The 21,519-nt window shown below is 39.0% G+C and overlaps 1 protein-coding gene across 1 annotated transcript in view; it reads right to left on the bottom strand.

Annotated features, from left to right (window-relative positions):
- The window catches only part of LOC118845862 (vomeronasal type-2 receptor 26-like), a 62,224-nt gene that overhangs the window by 16,209 nt on the left and 24,496 nt on the right, over positions 1–21,519 (bottom strand). Inside the window, 1 exon segment of the mRNA XM_036753973.1 lies at positions 15,907–16,710. Within this exon segment, the coding sequence (XP_036609868.1) occupies positions 15,907–16,710 (804 nt within the window).

Genomic DNA, 21,519 nt, shown 5'->3' with positions numbered 1-21,519 from the left:
TTTGTGTTACTGAAGTTCTGGTTTGCTCTTAGAGAACACTGCCTTCTTTGATGCAAGAATGCCATGTTGGATGATGTCTCCCAGATCTCACAACTGATACAAAAGTTATTCAGACTGACCTTTAGAGGGTCCTTGCATCACTTCTTCTGCCCTCTCTATGTTCACTTGCCTTGAGTGAATTTACCATAAAGTAATCTTTAGGAAAATGTGCATTTGGCATTGGAAAATTGTGTTCAGGCAATCATTAATGCACTCTCTGAAGAAGAGTTTGAATGGTTGGCAGTTCAGCTTGAGAAAGGACCTCTGTGTCCAGTAGCTTATCTTGCCAGGTGATCTTCGGAATTTTTCTAAGACAGTTTGAAAGGAGCCAAGTCAATCTTTTGCCACAATGCTGGTATCCTCTCAAGGTTTCACAGGCATATAATGACATCACCCAATGGCTTTGTAGATGTTCTGTTTGATAGCCAGCCTAATAGTAATTCTCACCCACATTTTCCTTGGGAGTCTCCCCAACACTGAGCTTCCCCTGGCAATGTGTTCTTCAACCTCATCATCTATGTAGACATCACTGGAAATACTGCCAAGGTAAGTGAAGTTACCCACAAGATTCAAAAGTTCTGCCTTTTCTGTAAACAGTGGTTAAAGATATGGATGATGCAGCACTGGCTGGTGGATGATCTCTATTTGTCAGGCCTAAATCAGAGCAAGTGGCACAGAATCAATCTACATTCTGTTGCATCTTGGCTTCAAAAGCGGCATTAAAGTCATAACCATCTTTATAGAAAAAGTCATGCACCAACACTTCCTCCATTTTAATCTTGGCTTTTAGCTCCATCAGGTTAACAATTTATCATCAGTGCAGCAGTTGACCTCGATGCTGTTTTTCATCCTTGTTGAAGATGTGCCACAGCATCACTGAAAACATCATGCTAAAAAGCATGGGAGCCAACACACAGCCCTGCTTCTCTCCATTGGTGATTGGGAAAGCTGGAAAGCATTGTCCATTTTCCAGAACCCATGCAAGCATGCCATCCATCATGGAGCTGGCATACAATGCTGATGAACTGATCTTCCACTAACAGTATCAAATGCCTTGGTCAGATGGACAAACATGGAGTACAGTATCTGTTCTGCTTCTGGCATTTCTCCTGGAGTTACTGTACAGCAAACAGCATTTCAAGTATTACTTAGAACTTTCTGGAGACACGAAGATGACCATCTTTCAAGTGAAGGATCAGCCTGTTAAGGAGGACTCTGGCAAATCTCCTGCCAGCAAGGACTGACAGACTCCTACCTACACCATCATTATTGGTCACAGGATTGATTGCATTAATAAAAGAGAAAAGAAAGAGATCAATGAACTAGGCATGTCACCAAAGAACATCAACAACAACTAGAAAAAGAGCAAAGGAAAAATACCCCAATTAAACACCATATTTGAAATCCTGAAAATCAAAATTGAAAGTTTAAACAAAATGAACTTATTAAAAAAGCCTGATTTTTAAAATTTTATATATATATATATATATATATATATATATATATATATATATATGTGTGTGTGTGTGTGTGTGTGTGTGTGTGTGAGTGTGTGTGTGTGCGTGTATGTGTGTATATATATATATAGGCATGTGTGTATAAACATTCTATTTCACTTTTGAGTTCTAAATTCTCTCCCTCACATCTTTTTATTCACTGAGAAGGTAAACAAAATTAAATAAATTATACATATGAAATAATGAAAAACAAATTTCCACATTGGCCATATCACAAAAAAATTCCTCTTTTAGGTGAGAATATTTTTTTTCCATTCTCCTCTTCCTTTCCCCCTTCTCCTAGTACCTCCCTTTTTTACCTCTTCATCTTTAAAAAAATCATTCTAAAATAATCAACTCACTCTCATGCCCTTTGTCTATGGAGACTCTTTCTAATTACCCTGGTCTTAGGAGTTGGGTGCATCATTTTCCAATACAGGAATGTAAAAAATTAACTTTTTTGAGCTCCTGGTGATCGCTCTTTCATTTTTACCTTTATGTGCTTCTCCTGGGTCTTGTGTTTGAATGTCAAATTTTCCACTCAGCTCTGGCCTTTTCATAAGGAATTCTTGAAAGTCTTCTATTACATTAAATATCCTGAACAGTTATACTCAGTTTTGCTAAGTTGTTTTGGTTGTTATCCTAGCTCCTTTGCTTTCCAGATATCACATTCCAAGCCCTTCAATCCTTTAACATAGAAGCTGTGGCTCTATGATATCTAAAATATTCCTTTCTGGCTACTTACAATATTTTCTCCTTGACATAAGAGCTCTGGTATTTGGCTATGATATTCTTGGGAATTTTCAGTTCATGATCTCTTCCTGGAGAGGATCAGTAGATTCTTCCAAATTCTATTTTACCCTCTGGATCTAAGGTAATCAGGAGGTTTTATAGTTTCTTTGACTATAATATCTAGGCTCTGTTTTTGATCATAAATTTCTGGCAGTCCAATAATTCTAAAATTATCTCTCCTTGATCTACTTTCCAGATTAGTTGTTTTTTGAAGTATATATTGGATAATTTGGGGCGGAGCCAAGATGGCCGCATGAAGGCAGCGTCTTACCGGAGCTCTCTCACAAGGTCTGTCAGATTCCTACAAAAAAGTGAATTTGAGCAGATTTGAGAGAGTCAGAAACCGCGAGGAGTCTGCGTAGGGCAAATTTCCGAGCCGGAAGAGTCTGAAAGGCCGGAGGAACGAACCTGCAGGCTTGGAGAGTGCTCGGTGCGGAGCTGCTCCAGACCAAGGAGGAAGCGGCTGGCCAAGAAATCCACGTGGGAGACAGACGGGGAGAAAGCTGGGCGCCCGAAACCGGCAGAGATCCCCAGGCCTCCCAACACAGGACGGCAGTCTGTGGGAGCGACAAGAGGCAGCGCAACGCCACCAGCCGTGAAAACACCCAGTCCTGACGCTTGCAAAACCCAGGAACTCGGCTTCTTGAACTTCCTGAAGACTCAATGGCCAGGTAAAAGGCTCTAATCCCTCCCCCCCCTCACCCAGAGAATTCCTCGGGAAAAAAAAAAAAAGAGAACTGAAACAGAGGAGAGAGTAGCGGGGCCTCACAGGACAAATACTGGAAGCTCATTAGTCCCAGAGGGGCAGAGTCGGCAGGGGTCAACACCGGGAGCCCAGATATAACCTTGCTCCCCCAGGGGAAGTGCCAGTCATCAGCTCAAACAACAAACAGCTGAGACCATGGCTGAAAAGCAAGTGCTGGAGAGCACCCATAGGGAGTGAGACGCCAGGGAGCCAGACCCCTCCCCCATACCTCAGGAAACTGAAGGTTATAATTCTAGACTCACAACCCCCAGAATAAGAAAGCTGGGACAGAAAGCCCTGAGACCCACAGATAGAAATTCGTTGAAACGCCAGGAAAAGGGAAAACAACAAACATGAAGAAGAATACAAAAAAACCGAGGACAATAGATTCTTTTTATGGAGACAGGCAGGATCAAAATATCGACATAGAAGAGGACAGCAATGACATGGTAGATACATCAGATACCTCAAAAGCTAATATGAACTGGTCTCCAGCCCAAAAAGCACTGCTGGAAGAGCTAAAGGAGGATTTTAAAAACCAAATTAGGGAGCTAAAAGAAAATATGGAAAAAAGGGAGAAAAAATCCACTGATGAAATCAAGTCCCTAAAGAATAAGATTGGCGAAATGGCTACGGAGATTCAGAATCTAGAGAGAGAAAAGGACACCCTGAGAGGTGAAATCAACCAATTGAAAATGGAGGCTCAAAAGCAAAATGTAAACACTAACTCATTTAAAATTAGACTTGAGCAAGTGGAAGCTAATGAATCTATGAGGCATCAAGAAGTAATAAAACAAAACGTAAAGAATGAAAAAATAGAAAAAAATGTGAAATATCTGATTGGCAAAACAACTGACCTGGAAAATAGATCCAGGAGAGACAATTTGAGAGTTATTGGTCTACCGGAAATCCACGATGAAAAAAGGAGCCTTGACAGTATCTTCGAAGAAATTATCAAAGACAACTGCCCAGAGGTCGTAGAACCAGAGGGCAAAATAGTCATTGAAAGAATTCACCGATCACCCCCTGAAAGAGATCCCAAACTGAAAACACCAAGAAATATTATAGCCAAATTTCAGAGCTATAAACTGAAGGAGAAAATACTGCAAGCAGCCAAAAAGAAGCAATTCAAATATCGTGGAACTACAGTCAGGATCACGCAGGATCTCTCAGCTTCCACATTAAAAGACAGGAGAAATTGGAATATGATATTCCGAAGGGCAAAGGAGCTGGGACTACAACCAAGGATCAACTACCCAGCAAAACTAAGCATAATTTTCCAGGCAAGGCGATGGACATTCAATGAAATAAGGGAATTCCAGACCTTCCTGATGAAAAGGCCAGAACTCAATGGAAAATTTGATCTCCAAATACAAACCTCAAAAGATACATAAAAAGGTAACCAGGGGGGAAAACCCCACAAACCTCATTAACCAATAAGCTTAGGTTGTTTACATCTTTATGTGGGATTATATCATCTTATGTATGTTTTATATATATATATATATATATATATATATATATATATATATATATATATATATATATATATATATATATATACATATATATATACATATACATATATAAGTCATTCTTGTGAATGGTACAACTATTATGACAAATGAAAGGGATATACATAGGTTGTGAATGCCTGTATAAATTAACTGATGTAAAGATATAAAATATAAATAAGAGATATAAAGGGAGGGCTATGAGGGAAGTGGTAAGGAGGTTGTAGAAAAGGGTAAATTACACCAAAGGAAGTGGCAAAAAAACATATTATAGTAGAGGGAAAGAAGGGAGGGAGAAGAGCAGTATTTGAGCTTTACTGTCATCTGATCTAGTTCAAGAAGGGAATAACATACTCTGATAAGTTTAGAAATCTAACTTGTCCTACGGGAAGTGGGAGGGGAAGGGGGGAAAGAAGGGAGGGGGTGCTCAGAAGGGTGAGGAGAAGTAGCAAGTGGGTAACGGTAAGATAAGGGAGGGGAATAAAGAGGGAGGGTTAACTGAGGAAAGCGGCGGTCAAAAGCAAAACTTTGTTGGGGAGGAGAAGGGGAAAGGGAGAAATAAAAGCATAAACAGGGGGAATTAGGATGGAGAAAAAGACACAGATAGAAATCATAACCCTGAACGTGCAGGGGATGAACATTCTCACAAAACAGAAGCAGATAGCAGAATGGATTAAAAACCATAATCCTACAATATGCTGTTTACAAGAAACGCATCTGAAACAGGGGAATACACATAGGGTTAAGGTAAAAGGCTGGAGTAAAATATATTGTGCCTCAGCTAAAGTAAAAAAAGCAGGTGTAGCAATCCTAATCTCAGACAAAGCAAAAGTAAAGATAGATCTAATTAAAAGAGATAAGGAAGGACATTATATCCTGCTAAAAGGCACCATAAACAATGAAGCAATATCATTGCTTAACATATATGCACCAAGTGGTAAGGCATACAAATTCTTAGAGGAGAGGTTAAGGGAGTTACAGGAAGAAATAGACAGCAAAACTATAATATTGGGAGACCTCAACCTCCCCCTTTCTGAACTTGATAAATCTAACCTCAAAATAAATAAGAAAAAAGTTAAGGAGGTAAACAGAATTTTAGAAAAGGCACATATGATAGACCTCTGGAGAAAACTGAATGGGGATAAAAAGGAATATACTTTTTTCTCAAAAGTACATGGCACATACTCAAAAATTGACCATGTACTAGGGCATAAAAACCTCACAATCCAGTGCAGAAAAGCAGAAGTAGTCAATGCATCCTTTTCAGATCATGATGCAATAAGAATCATTTTTAATAAAGTACCATGGAAAAATAAGCTAAAAACTAATTGGAAACTAAATAATTTAATTCTAAAGAGTGAGTGGGCCAAAGAACAAACCAGAGAAACAATTAATAATTTCATTCAAGAGAATGACAATAATGAAACAACATACCAAAACTTATGGGATACAGCAAAAGCAGTTCTTAGGGGAAGTTTTATATCTCTAAATGCCTACATGAATAAAATAGGGAAAGAGGAGATCAATGATCTGGGCAGACAGCTGAAAAAGCTAGAAAAAGAGCAAATTGAAAACCCCCAATTAAATACCAAATTAGAAATACTGAAAATCAAAGGAGAGATTAATAAAATTGAAACCAAGAAAACTATCGAATTAATAAATATATTGGATAATTTATTCATTTTTGATGTTGTTTTCATTGTTTATTGATGGCTTATAGAGGTGGAATTATTTCATTCACTGAATTTATGTACTTTCTTTTTCAATTGTTCTACTCAAATGGAGCTGTTTGACCATGCATTAACTCCAAATCACTCTGGATCTTACTGATTGGCCCATGATATTACCTAGCCCAAGCTTCATTTGGTCAGTGTTTGGGTTTTGATGGCACAAAGTGAGGGTAAATTTCACCAGTTGCCATTCTGGCCAGAAAACCCTTCACAGTATGATTTTTTTTTGAGTAGGCAAACTAGACCATCTTTTGTCTCACTGCTTACCTAGTCTTAAATCACTGAATGGGTGTTGCTTCAGACAAAATGAGACCTGGTAAATACCCTAGTTTAAAAAGTTCTGGGGTCATTCCCAGTCACCCTGGCCTATGTCTTGACACTAGACTCAAATGACCCTGGAAAAGAGAGTGAGGCTGATGACTTTGTAGAAACCTGCATCGCTTAAATCAAATTCACTTGCAGGCCAATACATCACCTTCCCAATGTCATTGGTCCTTTTCAAGAGTAAAAGACAACCAGAAAAATTTTTAAAAAACAAATAAAAGACAAATAGCAATTCTGATTTTAAAGGAGTTCTCTTTGGTGAATTTTTATGCCTTTTTAAAACTCTTAAACCAATTCTGTTTTAAAGTATTTTTCCCGTAATTTTGTGCCTCTTTTCCCAAATGGCTAGTTATCTTTTCATCATTTTATTGCATCACTCTCATTTTTATTCTCGATTTTTCCTCTACCACACTTAATTTTTTTTTCCTTTAGCTTTTTCAGGAATTCTTATTGGGCTTGGATTCAATTGGAAGTTTTCTCTGAGGCTTAGATTGTGGTTATTTTCACATTGTTGTCTTCTGAGCATATGTCTTAGTCTTCCATGCAACTATAGTAGCATTTTATGGTCTTTTTTGTTGTTGTTTGCTTATTTTCCACCCTAATTCTTGACTTTGAAATTTCTGTTAAAGTTAGACTTTGTTCAACTGGGGTGGGGGAGAGGCACTGTACCAAGCTCCAGGCTTTTCCATGACACTGTTTTAAGAGCTAGTTGTGGGAGTAGGCAAGTTTTCCATGTGTCCAAGGTGTTATGATCTGGGGAGTGGTGTGGTCACTATTTTCCTATTCTTTACCTAAGAAGGGCTCCTATCCTGCTGCAGCCACATTTGCTAGCTCTCCTCTAAATCTTGAAGCTGTGTGTGCTATGGAGATGCAGCCCTGGACAAGAAGGAACCAGCACACATCTGGTGAGTTCAGAAGCAGTGTCATGGGTATGCTACTGACTGTGGGCACTTACAGGACACCAGAGGTTTGGCTTTGGTTCCAGGCTAGAGCAGAGGACTGAAGATCTGAGGCCATAGGCACCATCCCCCAAACCCCAGGACTAGAGGTGATTACAAAAATTAAGCTACTACTATGAGAAAAATACAAAGGAGAAAAAATTCAACCACAGAGAGTTACCATAGGAATAGAGAATACCAAGGTTCATCTTCAGAGGAAGATATTGAAGCTAAGAAACCCTCTTCTACCCCAAAGAGTAATGTAAAAAGGTCACTTGCCCCAAAAGAATTAATAAAAGAACTTTTAAAAGACATTAAGAATCAAATGAGAGAGATTGAGGAAAAACTAAAAAAAAAAGATCAAAGAAAAACAAGAAGATTATTGAAAAAGTCAACCAATTAAAAAAGGAGATCCATAATTTTAAGGGAAAAAATGCCACCTTGAAAATGAGAAATGGGTAAGGGGAAGCCAGTGAATTATAAGAGATCAATAAATAATAAAACAAAATATAAAGAATGAAAAGATAGAAGAGAATGTGAAACATCTTATAAGAAAACCAACTAATCCAAAGAATTGCTCAAAAAGAGATAACCTAAGAATAATGTGACTGCCTTAAAGCTATGATCAAAAAATCTTGATGCAATAATACAAGAAATAATTAAAGAAAATTGTCCCGAAGCATTAGAAGAAGAGGAGAAAGTGGAAATAGAAAAAAAAAAATCCATTGATCACCACTTGAAAGAGAGCCAATGAGGAAAACTCACAGGAACACTATAATCAAATTCTTAAACACCCCACTCAAGGATAAAATATTAATAACAAGAAACAGACAATTTCAATATGGTAGTGCCACAATTAAAATCACAAAAGTCCTAGCAGTGGTGACACTAAAATACCACAGGTCTTAGAACACAAATTATCGAAAAGCAAAGAATTTGGATTTTGGCCAAAAATATCATACCCAGCAAAGCTAAGCATAATCTTGAAAGAAAAAGAAATAGGCATTTAATCAATTGTCAGACTTTCAGGACTTTGTTTAAAAATTATCACAAAGCTGAATTTAATAAAAGATTTAACACACCAGCACCAAGAGGAATATAAGGTACATACCAAAGAGTACTTACAAGAGATTCAGTAAGAACAGACTGTTTACTTTTTATGTTTGTAAAATGTATGTCTAAGATTGTTATTAGTAATGAGGTAGTTCATAAGAAAGATTGAGGTAGACCTGAATATGATATGACTTTAAAAAGTAAAACCATTTAGGAACAGCTAAAAGAGCAAGTATCTTATACAAATGCACTACAAGAGGAAGAACTGACACAGAGGAATTAGATGAGGGAGGAATGTTAGTTATGGAAAGCTACTTTCATCAGGAATGTGTTCAAGAGGAAAGAAAACACACACACACACAAACACACACACATATACACACGAGTATAAAAGTCTTCCAAATTCACAAAGAAATAAAATGTTAAGGGGATAGGGAGGGACGAGGAAAAGGGAGGGATCTCTGTAGGGGAGGGTGAGGGAATAAGGTAAAAGGGGGTACAGAAGGGTGTTTAGATTTATGGGAATGGGAAGATAAGGGAGAGATTTTTGGAGAGGGATGGGTTAAGTAATAGGAGGGCAAGGTAGTGGGTAGAAGTAAAGTAGAGGAGTCAGGATCACAGGAAATAAGAGACATGCAAACATAAAAATAAAGATCAGGAGTAGAATTTGTTAAGGGAAGCATATGTCTATGTATGTATGTATATATACATATATATGTCTGTCTGTGTGTGTGTGTGTGTGTATACACACACATACATATATAATATATAATGTATATGTATGTATCTGCACTTAATTGTAGTCTTGCCAGGGGGTTGGGGGGGGAGAAAGGGGGAAAAAAGAACAAAGTAAAAAGTACACAGGCTTTCTTGAAATGGAAATTTATTGCTATATATTTTGTATCCTCTTATGTTCTGCTGTGCACATGACATCCTTTTCTTTTCTGACTTTGTATTTAAGTTTAAATATTTAAGTTTATGATATACAAGCTTATGATATACATTCTTTTTCTTTTCTCTGTTGTGTATTTGAGTTTTGGTGTTTGAGTCTAAAATAATAAAAAAAGAAAAAAAAAGCATTGCAGCTGTTACTAGCAAGTCTTTCACCAGCAAGTATTAGCTCTCTGCCCTGTTGTGGAACTTTGATGGTGGGCCTTGCTCCCTTGTAACCAATCACAAGCATGTGTCTCTTCCTGGAACGTTGACACAGAACTGTATGTGGTCAATAGAGTTGCCAACTCCACTATCTTCACCAAGTACCAGCAAAAGATCTCCAGTAATCTCTTTCTGATGTTGTCAGATGCTTTTGCTGTCTCTGGGCTTTGAACTCTAGAAACTGCTGTTTTTGCTGCTGCTACCACTGTCATACTTCCAAGGCTAACTGCTGGTTCTGGTGCTACTTTTGCTCCAGTCCAGGCCCCATCCTAGTGTTACAGATCTTTCCTACTGAGCTCCAAAGTTTGTCTCAGGCTGGTAAAAGATCTTACTCCATCTTTTTGTTGGCTCTTCTACTTCAAAATTTGGTTTGAGATATTATTAAAAGTTTTTTGGAGGGGAATGTTAGGAAAGGTCAGGTGGGATACTCCATGTGCTCTGTCATCTGGAATTTGCCAACTGGCTAACTTGATTAAATAAAGAAGACGAAAACCAAAATGCCTGTTTCCAAAAATGAAAAGGATGAGTGCACCACCAGTTAAAAAAATTAAAGCAGTTATTGAAAACTATTTGAACTATATTCCAACAAAACTAATAATCAAAATGAGTATGATAAATATTTAGAAAAACATAAATTGCCCAGAATAAGAGAAGAAATAGAATACTGAAATAACTACTTTAGAAAAAAAGTACTTGAATAAACCATAAATTATCTCCCTAAGACAAAACAACAAGACCATATTATTTGCACATGACTTCTACCAAATATTAATGAAAAACTAATTCCAACATTACACAAATTCTTTGGGAAGACAGGTTTAAAAACAATCCTACAAAATTCCTTCTGTGGCATAAATACACTTTTGATGCTTAAGACAAAGAGAACAAAAGCAGAGAATGAAAACTATGGACTAATCTCACTAATGAATATTTATGAAAAAATAAATAAAATAATAACAAGGAGAATATAGCTATAATTTCACAAATTCAGTCTTGGTTCAATTATTTTTATTTAATTTATTTAACATATTTACTTTTCAGCATTGATTTTCACAAGAGTTTGAATCACAAATTTTCTCCCCATTTCTACCCTCCCGCCCACTCCAAGATGGCATATATTCTGGTTGCCCTGTTCCCCAGTCAGCCCTCCTTTCTGTCACCCCACTCCCCTCCATCCCATTTTCCCTTACTTTCTTGTAGGGCAAGAAAAATTTCTATGCCCCATTGGCTATGTATCTTGTTTCCTAGTTGAATGCACAAATTTTTTTTGAACACCTGTTTTTAAAACTTTGAGTTCCAAATTCTCTCCCTTCTTCCATCCCCACCCACCCTCCCTAAGAAGGCAAGCAATTCAACATAGGCCACATGAGTATCATTATGTAAAACCTTTCCACAATACTCATGTTGTGAAAGACTAACTATATTTTGCTCCTTCCTAACCTATCCCCCTTTATTCAATTTTCTCCCATGGGCCTGTCCCTTTTTGAAAGTGTTTACTTTTGATTACCTCCTCCCCCATCTGCCTTCCCTTCTATTGTCCCCCCTTTTTTATCTTCTTCCTCCTTCTTTCCTGTGGGGTAAGATACCCAGTTGGGTGTGTATGTTATTCCCTCCTCAAGTCAAATCCGATGAGAGCAACATTCACTCATTCCCCCTCACCTGCCCCCTCTTCCCTTCCTACAAAACTGCTTCTTCTTGCCACTTTTATGTGAGATAATTTACCCCATTCTATCTCTCCCTTTCTCCCTCTCTCAATATGTTCCCCTCTCATCCCTTAATTTGATTTTATTTTTTTAGATATCATCCCTTCATAGTCAACTCACCCTGTGCCCTCTGTCTATATACATATACATATACATATACATATACATATACATATACATATACATATACATATACATATACATATACATATACAAATACATATATATATTTCCTTCAGCTACCCTAATACTGAGGTCTCATGAATCATACACATCATCTTTCCATGTAGGAATGTAAACAAAACAGTTCAACTAAGTAAGTCCCTTGAGATTTCTCTTTCTTGTTTACTTTTTCATGCTTCTCTTCATTCTTGTGTTTGAAAGTTACATTTTCTATTCATCTCTGGTCTTTTCATTGAGAAAGCTTGAAAGTCCTCTATTTTATTGAAAATCCATATTTTGCCTTGGAGCATGATACTCAGTTCTGCTGGATAGGTGATTCTTGGTTTTAATCCTAGCTCCATTGATCTCTGGAATATCATATTCCAAGCCCTTCGATCCCTCAATATAGAAGCTGCTAGATCTTGTATTATTTTGATTGTGTTTCAATGATACTAAAATTGTTTCTTTCTGGCTGCTTGCAGTATTTTCTCCTTGATCTGGGAGCTCTGGAATTTGGCAACAATATTCCTAGGAGTTTTCTTTTTGGGATCATTTTCAGGAGGCAATCGGTGGATTCTTTCAATTTCTATTTTACCCTCTGGCTCTAGAATATCAGGGCAGTTCTCCTTGATAATTTCTTGAAAGATGATATCTAGGCTCTTTTTTTTGATCATGGCTTTCAGATAGTCCAATAATTTTTAAATTATCTCTCCTGGATCTATTTTCCAGGTCAGTGGTTTTTCCAATGAGATATTTCACATTGTCTTCCACTTTTTCGTTCCTCTGGTTCTATTTTATAGTATCTTGATTTCTCATAAAGTCACTAGTCTCCACTTGCTCCAATCTAATTTTTAAGGTAGTAGTTTTTTCAGTGGTCTTTTGGACCTCCTTTTCCATTTGGCTAATTCTGCCTTTCAAGGCATTCTTCTCCTCATTGGCTTTTTGGAGCTCTTTTGCCATTTGTCTATTTTTTAAGGTGTTGTTTTCTTCAGTATTTTTTGGGTCTCGTTTAGCAAGTCATTGACTTGTTTTTCATGGTTTTCTCACATCACTCTCATTTCTCTTCCCAATTTTTCCTCTACTTCTCTAACTTGCTTTTCCAAATCCTTTTTGAGCTCTTCCATGGCCTGAGACCAGTTCATGTTTTTCTTGGGGCTTTTGTTGTAGGCTCTTTGACTTTGTTGACTTCTTCTGGCTATATGTTTTGGTCTTCTTTGTCACCAAAGAAAGATTCCAAACTCTGAGTCTGAATCTGAGTCTGTTTTTGCTGCCTGGCCATGTTCCCAGACAACTATTTTGACCCTTGAGTTTTTCATCAGGGTATGACTGCTTGTAGAGTAGAAAGTACTTTGTTCCAAGCTTGAGGGGATGTGCTGTTGTTTTCAGAGCTATTTCTATACAGCCAGCTCTGCCACACCAGCACTCCTCCTTCCTCAAGAACCGCCAACCCAGACCTGACACAAATCTTAAGCAGGCTCTGCACTCCTGCTCTGATCCGCCACTTAATTCCTTCCAGCAGGTGGGCCTGGGGCCGAAAGCAACTGCAGCTGTAGTTCTGTAGCTGCTCCACCCCGGCTGCCCCCGGGATGGTGGCCAAACTGTGAACTCCTTTCCTGTCCCCCGCAGGTTTTCCCACTAACCTTCTCTGTTGTCTTTGTTATTTGTGGGTTGAGAAGTCTGGTAACTGCCACAGCTCACTGATTCAGGGCACTAAGCCCTGTTCCGCCAGTTCCCAGTCTGGTTGGTCCTGCCACCGCCCATGCTGGGCTCTGCTCTGCTCTGCTCCCAGCTCTCTGTGCGATAGACCTTACCCAGCAACCATCCAGGCTGTCCGGGGCTGGAGCCCTGCTTACCTCTGCTATTTTGTGGGTTCTGCAGTTCTAGAATTTGTTCAGAGCCATTTTCATAGGTTTTTGGAGGGACCTGGGGGGGAGCTCACACAAGTCCCTGCTTTCCAGCTGCCATCTTGGCTCTGCCCCAGGCTTGGTTCAATATTAGGAAAATTAACAATATATTTCTTAGAACCAATCGACAAAGTAGAAATTGAAAAAAGAAAACAACTTATCACATCCTGAAAGAGATCTAAAAATGAAATGCCCAAGAATATTATAGTCAAATTCCAGAGCTCCCAGATCAAAGAGAAAATATTATACCTAGCCAGAAACAAATAGTTTAGATATCAGGGAGCCACAGCCAGAACCCCACAAGATTTAGCAGCTTTCATAATAAAGGGGATGAAGGCTTGGAATATGATTTTCTGTAAGGCCAAGGGGCTAAGAATACAACCAAGAATATCTTACCCAGCAAAGCTGAATACAGTACCTCAGGAATCAAATGGACATTTCATGAAATAGAGGATTTCAAACATTCTTGATAAAAGGCCAGAGCTGAATAGAAAATTAGACATTCAGACACAATATCCAAGAAGAGCTTCAAAAGGAAGAGATGAAAGAGAAATCATAGGAAATTCACTAAGGTCAAACTGTTTACATTTCTATAAGGGAAGGTGATACATGTAACTCCTGAAATCTTATCACTGTAGAACAATTACAAGGAGTCTGCATAGATAGAGGGCATGAGTTTGAATTGATTATGTTGGAATGATTCAGAAATGAAGGGTTGAGAAAACGTTACACACTGGGAGAAGGGGGAAATGAGGAGAAGAAAGGGAAAATATTCTCACTTAAAAGAGGCATGCGAAGATGAGATTTTACTCTGGAAGAATGGGTGGGAGAACACCTGAATTTCAATCTCGTAGGAATTGACTCAAAGAGGGAAGAATACATACAAAATGTTGGGTAAGGAAATCTATCTTACCCAAAAGGAAAGCAGAAGAAGAAGAGATTAAAAGGATGTAATAAAAGGGAGGATGGATTAAAGGAAGCAGTCATGAAGTGATACAGAGTGAAATAAGCAGAGCCAAGAAAACAATATACACAGTTGTCACAACAATGTAATTGAAAACAACAGTGGATCCCCACCCCCCCCAAAATCAAAAGTAAATATAACAAAATAAGTATCAAGAAGGACTCGGAACAAAGAGACATAAGAACACACCCCCAAAACTACTAATTCAAGGTAGTAAAAAGTCCACAGGTGTTATACACTGGTTTTCGGACTTTTTCAATTTATCAATCAACTGTGCTGATTCATCTTTTCTCTCTAAAAGAATTCTATTTGTCATGATATGGATTTAAGAAAGGATTTGGGGAGGGAGTTATAGGATAGCATAACAATGTAAAAATAGAAAATATCAATAAATCATTTAAAATAACTGGTTTTCCTGTAGACATCTTAAATTCCACATGTTCAAAATGGAACTATCTTCTTCGCCCTCCAAACCTCCCTTCCTTTTAACTTTCTTAGTACTTAGAGAGTATGACTAGTCACCCAGTTTCCCAACTTAGGTATCACCCTTGACTCCCCATTCTGTCTTATACACTCATATCCATTCTGTTCCAAATTCTGTTGATTTTACATTCATAACATCTATCATACTTGTCATCTTCTCTACTTTGACATTTCAGCTACATTGGTTTAGGCCCTTATCACTTTAAGCCTGTACTACTGCAATAGTGAGATGGTTGATGTGCCTAGCACAAGTATCTCCCCACTATAATTTTTTTCTCCACTCAGCTGTCAAAATGATTTTCTGACTTTATCGCTGATAAATTCCAGTGACTATAACCTCCAGCATCAAGTAAGAAACCTTCTTTTTTTTACTTCAAAGTCCCCCATAACTTGTCTCCTACTTTTCAAAAGATATTATGGTAGCCAGTGACACAGGCATCCTTGCTGTTCTTCAAATAAAACACATCATTTGTCGGATTCAGGGATTGTGGTTATATTTCATGCCTGGAATGTACTCCCTGCTCATCTATGTATCCAATTTGCCTAATTTCTTTCAAGTCTCAGGTAAAACCACATATTCTGTAGGATGTTCTTTATAATTTTAATGCCTTCCCTCTCTTGATTATTACAAATTTATGCTTCATATATCTTGCCCTGATACATTCATTTGCATATTATGCCCTCTATTAGACTAAATTACTTGAGATGAGAAGCTGTCTTTTACCTCTCTTTGTATCTCCAGCCCTTAACACAGTGCCTGATACATAGTAGGCACTAAGTAAATCTTTGTTGATGGACATATTTCCACCTTAAATATACTTTGAGAGAATCCTGAGCAATGTACTTCCTGGTCAGGTTACCATTGCTTGGCAGTGGAAAACACACAACATTTAAGGAATATTACCTGCCAAGGATGAGGCACCCAGCTTTCTCCCTCTATCATGGATCTTTCTTTTGCTTTCATCAAGAACATTTCATGAAGAGTCCAAGCCACAGCATGCACACCATTGTAGATGCTGTAACTTAAGTCAGACATTGTCATGTCAAAGTAAAGCAAAGGCAAGGTCTCCAAGGAAGCATTTGGTGAACATGTCTCTTGCTTGAGCTTTTCGAGTGTATCTGTACATGTGAATGTTGCTTGCCAGAATTCTTTCAGTACAATATCCTCTGAGTATTTAGTAGGGTTCACAGATCTGAGAAATGCCTTAAAACCTGGAATGTCACTTGTTAGGTGTGAAAATGTAAGAGCCCCATGAAAATTATAACCATCAGTATATTGTGGTCTCATGGTAATGTCCCAGTGAGAGGTAGTGACCCAAACCTTGAAATTTGGGATAGGAGACATTTGTGAATATCTCAAAATCATTAATGAATCTGTGTCACCATGAACAAAAATGACTTTGGATGATGACACCATGATCCTGGGAATGAATGCCACCTGTGATTCTGAATGTCTTCTTTCACTGACAGGGATCTTCTCTGTGAAGGCCACACAGACATCATTATTTGCCATCTCCAATGTCATTGCCCGAAGGAATTCCTCACCTCTTAGATCATCCACTGTCACCAGACCTACCCATGTCCACTCAAGATGAGTCATCAGTCTGACCAGACCTTTATGTAGGGAAGAGTCCCTGGAGGCCATCTGGTAAAGGGAAGGAAATTGAGCCTTGTCACTTAGGATGGCATCAAATGGCCCAAAAGTGATCTGGATGTGAAAGAAACATGGGAAAATATGAGCTCTAAGAATACGATCATGATGAATGTGTAAATTTAGGGTCGAAACTAAACAATTACATTGTAGATTGGATACTTTAACTAGTTGAAACTATTTCTCATTTATTCAGAGACATTAGACCTGTCCTGCACAACATATGATCCATGAGCTGGAGACTGTGAGCTGTCTTTGAAGTCATTAAATGAAATTAAATGAAACTGAATAGGAAAACTGTTTCAATAGCATGAAAAATTTATTCATGGCTCATCATCCATAAATTATCAGAGACAATATACTATAATCTGTTGTTTCTTTACCCAAAATTTTTCAGTTAGCTCAATTTTTCCTCAACTGAAAAGAGTCCAAGAATTAACTAGAGACAAATATAAATGTAATGTTAGGCAATTTATTTTTAAATATCAGAATTTTTTTTAATTTTGTGAATGAAATTTTTTATTTACACATTGCATCTAGAAGCAGATACAAAAGTTCTTATATAATTATCTTCCAAGATGACAGCTTCCACTGTGGCTGGAACCTCTAGGATCTCAAGCAAAGCAGCGTCCTTGCCTTCCAAGGTGAGAGAGCAGCTGGTCTCAGAACCCCTAAAGCAGTCAGCCCTCAGAAGATCTGAGGTGCCCACCCTAAAGCACGAAGCAACCAGTGAGGAGTTCTTTTCCCCTCCATCCGATTCAGGAGGCCCTGATGGCTCTGTCACATCCTCTGAGGGTTCTAGTGGAAAAAGCAAGAAAAGATCTTCACTCTTCTCCCCTCGAAAGAGCAAGAAAGAGAAGAAGTCCAAGAATGAGGGCCGGCCACTAGAAAAACCCAGTGGGAATGTCCTGGAGGAATCAGCTGCCAAGCCTAAGTCTTTATGGAAATCAGTATTCTCAGGGTACAAGAAGGACAAGAAGAAGAAGGTAGACAATAAATCGTGCCCCAGCACTCCATCCAGCGGTGCCACAGTGGACTCTGGGAAGCGTAAGATGTCTCCTATGGTTAGAACAGAGCTGCAACTACGTCGACATCTCAGTTTCTCAGAGGACTCTGATCTCTCCAGTGATGATGTCCTGGAGAGGTTCTCCCAAAAGTCCAAGCGAGAGCAGAGGACCTACACTGAGGAGGAGCTCAACGCCAGACTGACCAGGCGCATACAGAAGGCTGCTCGGAGACAAGCTAAGCAGGAAGAACTCAAGCGATTACATAGAGCCCAGATTATCCAACGACAGCTGGAGCAGGTGGAAGAGAAGCAAAGGCAACTAGAGGAGAGAGGAGTTGCGGTGGAAAAGGCTCTCCGTGGAGAAGCAGGCATGGGGAAGAAGGATGATCCAAAGCTGATGCAAGAGTGGTTCAAGCTGGTACAAGAGAAAAATTCTTTGGTGCGCTATGAGTCGGAGCTTATGATATTCGCCCGTGAACTCGAGCTAGAAGACCGGCAGAGTCGATTACAACAGGAGCTCCGGGAACGGATGGCTGTGGAAGATCACTTAAAGACGGATGAAGAGCTATTGGAAGAGAAGAGGATTCTGAACGAGATGTTAGAGGTGGTGGAGCAGAGGGACTCTCTGGTGGCCCTGCTTGAAGAGCAGAGGCTTCGAGAAAAAGAAGAAGACAAGGATCTGGAGGCCGTCATGCTGTCCAAAGGCTTCAACATGAACTGGTCCTGAGTATCTGCTCACTCTCACTGGTTGGTCTTTCGTAGCCGTTCGGCCTAGGCTGGGTTCTCCAGAAACCCCTAGCTTGAGAGATCTGAGAAGGTCTGGCATTTTCTGAGAGCGTACTTTCAAGTATCCATGTGCCTCTTCAACAGCAGAATTGAGCCTCATGCATTTTGGGGAAAAACCTGAGCAAAGTTGCTTAGCTGAGCGAGTCCAGCCACCCTGGAGAGTCCGGCCACCCTGGAGAATCCGGCTCAAGAGGCCCACCTGAGATACATGCACGGGGAGAAGGAAGAGCACAGAGTGATTGCCACTTATTATGGAAAACCCTTTATCCTTCCAGATGGACTACAGTTGATCCTTTTCCCATTTCCTCCACTAACCTGTTCAACTAGAGAAGGAAGTGAAGAGACTCCCTCTTTGTTGAAGTCACTGCTACTATGGAGTTAACTTCCTATTGCGGAGAAATCTAAGCAGCCAAAGGGAGCAGCAGTTTTACCTATTCTTCCTATAATCCCATGAAAGAAACCTAAAAAACACACCCCACCCTGAAAATACCCAAGAGAATAAAAATACCATTGTCAGGCTGGGGTCTAGCCATCCATCTTGGAGGTCAGGGATGGTGACTAAGAGCTCTCTCTAAGGAGGTCTCCAGAGTTAGCTCTACAAGTGAAGAGGGTACCTAAGGGAACAACCCAACACCACAAGATTCAGAGAACATTCATTTAGAGTGTGTGGCCCAAGCATCCCATGGCCCAGACACTTCCTTCCCTGTGGCAAGGACCCCAGGCTTGGGGAGTGCTACCTTTCACCTTTGTTTTGAATTGCAACTATTTTGACACTGGAAAATACTGACTTTGAGGGACGAGGGGGTCTAGGTCCCAGGTTTCAGACCCCAACTGAGGGCTGCCTCAGGACAGAAAGTTATTGACACTATTCAGTACTTTAAGTTGGGAAAGGAGAATATGTTTTCCTTAATTTTTTCCTGTGTTTGCACAATGAAAATGAAGCAAAGACCTGACAGGACCCTCGGTCACTTTGAACCTTTTTTTTTTCAATTAACTTATTTTTTTTAATACTTGAAAAGAAGCAAGTTCACTTTTTATATCTTTACAAGAAACACAAATCATCCATTGCTCAAATGAGGGATATGTCTTACATCATTCGTAATCCAGTCAGCAACTGACTGAAGTCTTGGTTACATGCGTCTATTTATTCATGTCCTTCATATTTCTAGCCTGTTATTCTGGTTGGCTTCAGGGAATAGAACATGACCCTGTTGTGGCCTAGTTTTTTTTTTTGGTTGTTTTTTTTTTTAATCTGATGGCTTGTTCTGTGCCCTCTTGTGTGTCCTGTTCTGGCTGAGACCTAATCTTGGTGCCATGCCTCCTCTAACTTGGAGAATAGCATGTCTCCAGGATGCAGCTTTTCCTTTCCCTCTGTGCTTCAGATTTGCGAATGGGTAGTAGTCATGTATCAGAGAATATATTTCCATTAATATTCAAGACAAAGCCAAGATACTGAGCTTCTGTCCCCTAACCCAAGCCTACTCTTGGTTTCTCTCCTATTGTGAGATCCTGGCTCTGAAAAAGCTGCGCTTCTTATATGTGACACCAAGGGTTTCTCCTACCAAAAATACACTTATAAAGAAGGTAGCGGAGTTAACCTTCTTTCTTGACTAGGCTGATTGACATTGGTGCATCTTAATCCAGTGGGTAGGGCCACACTAAGGAGAGTTCCTCATACCAAGCCCATCATAAAGAAATGCACTGGGTACACCAAGACTTTACTGGTAGGTATGGGCAGACTTTCCAGGCAAACAGATGAACTGCATTTGCTTCCCTCTCCTCCAGAATGACAGAGAGGAAACAAGCCTTAGAATCCTAGAGTTGATTAGCAGTATACAAGCAGCAGCTTGAACCAAGCTCACTACAGTTTACCAGAGTTCACCCCAAAGCGAGCTTCTCCAAGTTCCCAGTTCCACTGGCTTAGACCAACCCAGGAGTCTGCTGTCACCGGGAGTACGGTGAACTCAGGGAAGATGTCGTCTTTGCCAGACCAGGTGTACTCTTGATTAGACTGAATGATGTCCATAGAGAACTAAAGCCTTGGCATGTCTCGGAAGCAACCCATGGATAAGGCAAGAGTCAGATCTGACCTTGAAATTTATGTGGGGGATCATTTTGTGCCTCAACCATAACATCCTCCTTGGACTTGAGTTTCCTTATCTATAAAATGCAGGGGATTGACTAGATGGCCTCTGAGGTCCCTTCCAGCTCTAAAGCTATGAGCCTTTTAACAATAAAGGAGCAAAGATTTTGTCCCTAAAAAAAAAATAATAATTATCTTCCAAAAATGTGTAAGAAATTACTATAATTTCATTTACAAAACAAAACACATTAAAATCAATGGACTTTGAATAATTCTCATTCTGCAGTGTTCCTAGTACAAATGGTACACACATAGTTTGACATACGAAAAAATGTAAACTACAGCAATTTGGAATGCAAGTATTAATTTCATGGCACTCCATCACAACTGTAAAATGTCTTTACAAAATTTTCTAAGAATTTTTCATTATCTGTAGGTGAAGAGTATGGAAAACTTTTCGGATACAGCAACTACACAACACTTTTCATGTTATAATTATTAATTAAAAGGATATTTACAGAAGCATTCTTTACAGGATTAAAAATTATTAAAAGAAACCAAATTTGCAATTACTACCATACCAACAATTTTAGTTTAGGATTCAAAAATTATTCTCGGAACAGGGGATTGTTCCTTATTAGTGTATGCAACAATGCTATGTATTGCTGGGAGCGTGATTCCATTTTCAAATTTACAATTCACACACTATGAAATGCAGTTACTATTAAAACAAAAATCATTCTTCTGAATCAGTCATAAAGCAATATCTCATCATAAAAACTATGACATATACAGTATTTTAGAATTGGCATTTCTGAAAGCAGTGACCATAAGAAAAAATATTTAGACTTTTGTGGCACCAGCAAAACTCATGACATTGCATATTCATTCTCTGCTTAAGATTTTAATAATTTCCATCCTGTTTTTAATAGTACTGGCTCAGTAATTGTAAAGTAATATTTAATGCATAATTTATATTATTCGTCTCATT

Source organism: Trichosurus vulpecula, chromosome 1 (assembly GCF_011100635.1).
Source record: "Trichosurus vulpecula isolate mTriVul1 chromosome 1, mTriVul1.pri, whole genome shotgun sequence".
NCBI lineage: Eukaryota > Metazoa > Chordata > Mammalia > Diprotodontia > Phalangeridae > Trichosurus > Trichosurus vulpecula.
The sequence above is the reverse complement of the archived record's forward strand: the minus strand, read 5'-3'. Positions and strand labels throughout refer to the sequence as shown.